Genomic DNA, 2,084 nt, shown 5'->3' with positions numbered 1-2,084 from the left:
TCCCAGTTACACCCCATCCCCTGAAAGCCGAGAAAGGGACTCCCATCGAAGCCGTCTACGACGCGCCTCCGCATCCCGAACGGAAGCGGAAAGCACGCGTGAAGAGTCCCCGATCCCGAGAAGACGACATGACACGATAATCTACTCCCGAGGTAGGGAAACGCGCCGCACAGCACGAGATCGCGAAGACGAGGAAGGGAGGTCCGAGAAGACACGACAACCCGGGATAATGGGCGCTACCCCTTTCCATCGATCCATTCTCGAAGTCCGGTTGCCGAAGCACTTCGACAAACCAACGGACATGAGGTATGATGGAACTCAGGACCCCCTAGAACACCTCACGGCCTTCGAAGCAAGGATGAATCTAGAGGGAGTAGGGGGTGAGGTGAGGTGTCGAGCCTTCCCGGTAAACCTAGCGGGACCCGCGATCAGATGGTTCAACGGCCTACCCCAGGGGTCCATCCACGGGTTCTCGGATATCAGTCGTGCATTCCTGGCCCAGTTTGCAACACGAATAGCAAAGGCAAAGAACCCAATCAACCTTCTGGGGGTGACCCAGAGACAGGGAGAGTCGACCAGAAAATACCTGGATCGGTTCAACGACGAATGCTTGGAAATCGACGGCCTAACCGATTCGGTGGGCAGCCTTTGCCTGACGAACGGCCTCCTCAACGAAAAATTTCGAAAACACCTTACCACAAAGCCAGTTTGGACGATGCACGAGATCCAGACGGTAGTCAAAGAGTATATAAACGACGAGGAAGTCAGCCGAGTCGTGGCTGCCAATAAGTGGCAGTCCGGCTACGGCCAAATTTGGCAACAGGGTAACGGAGAAAGACTGAAGGAACAAACCAGAGAGGAGGCACCAAGCAAGGCACCCAGGTCGTTCTCCCGGGTCGGAAAATTCGCCAACTACACTCCGCTCACTTTTCCCATCATGGAAGTTTATCAACAAATAGCCGAGAAGGGGATCCTGCCGAAGCCCCGACCACTCAAGGACCGTACGGGGGGAAACAAGAACTTCTATTGTGACTACCACAAGGGTTACGGTCACCAAACGCAGGACTGCTTTGACCTGAAGGATGCACTCGAACAAGCGATAAGGGAAGGCAAGCTAGCAGCATTCTCTCATCTTATCAGAGAGCCGATGAGACGCTATCGCGACCAAAACGAAGAAGGCAAAACCCGTTCGGCAAAGCGGCGACAAGAGCCAGAAGATAGAGACCACGGCCTCACTGTGATAAACGTGGTGACAGCCAAAAACGCCGCGCCAAAATCCCGATCGGCGCACAAGAAAGATGCTAAGGTCTTGGCAGTCTCCTCCTCGTTGGTGCGAAACTCTAAAAAGCCTCCATCCATTTCTTTCGGCCTGGAAGACCAATGGTTCGACGACGCCCCGGAAAACCCTCCCATGGTCATTACGGCCAGAGTGGGAACCGGCCTCGTCAAACGCATCCTTGTCGACACAGGGGCTGATTCAAACATCATGTTCTGCAACGTATTTGACGCACTAGGGCTAAGGGACACCGATCTGACGACTCACCAGCACGGGGTCATTGGATTGGGCGACCACTTCATCAAACCTGACGGAGTAATATCCCTACCGATCTCGGTAGGACAAGCTCAAGGTCGAAGGTCGGCGATGGCCGAGTTCGTGATCCTCCGAGATTCCACCGCCTATAATATCATCTTAGGAAGGAAGACGATAAACGATGTTGAAGCGATAATCAACACGAAGCTGCTAGTCATGAAGTTCGTTACCGATGACGGATCTATAGGGTCCATAAGAGGGGATCTCGAGACGGCAGTCGCCTGCGACAACGCCAGCTCTCCCTAAGAAAGAAATCCAAAGAGGCGTTCGGTGTGTTCCTAGTTGACCTGGACGCCAGAGTAGACGACAAACCTAGACCGGAACCAGAAGGGGATCTGGAAAAATTCATGATCGGCGACACGGAGAAGAAGTTCACGTTCATCAACAAGAACCTCCCATGTGAGTTAAAGGAGCCCTTGGTCGAAATGATAAGGGCCAATAGGGATTTGTTTGCCTGGACACCTGCCGACATGCCAGGCATAGACCCAAAAAC

The 2,084-nt window shown here is 53.5% G+C and overlaps 1 protein-coding gene across 1 annotated transcript; it reads left to right on the top strand.

Annotated features, from left to right (window-relative positions):
- Nucleotides 1-229: 229 nt before the first annotated feature.
- LOC112795049 (uncharacterized) lies at nt 230-1,837 on the top strand. Its single transcript, XM_025837006.1, has one exon. The coding sequence runs from the start codon at nt 230-232 to the stop codon at nt 1,835-1,837; it is 1,608 nt and encodes a 535-aa protein (XP_025692791.1).
- Nucleotides 1,838-2,084: the final 247 nt, after the last annotated feature.

The sequence above is a fragment of the Arachis hypogaea genome, chromosome 4 (genome assembly GCF_003086295.3).
Source record: "Arachis hypogaea cultivar Tifrunner chromosome 4, arahy.Tifrunner.gnm2.J5K5, whole genome shotgun sequence".
Classification (NCBI taxonomy): domain Eukaryota; kingdom Viridiplantae; phylum Streptophyta; class Magnoliopsida; order Fabales; family Fabaceae; genus Arachis; species Arachis hypogaea.
The sequence above is the reverse complement of the archived record's forward strand: the minus strand, read 5'-3'. Positions and strand labels throughout refer to the sequence as shown.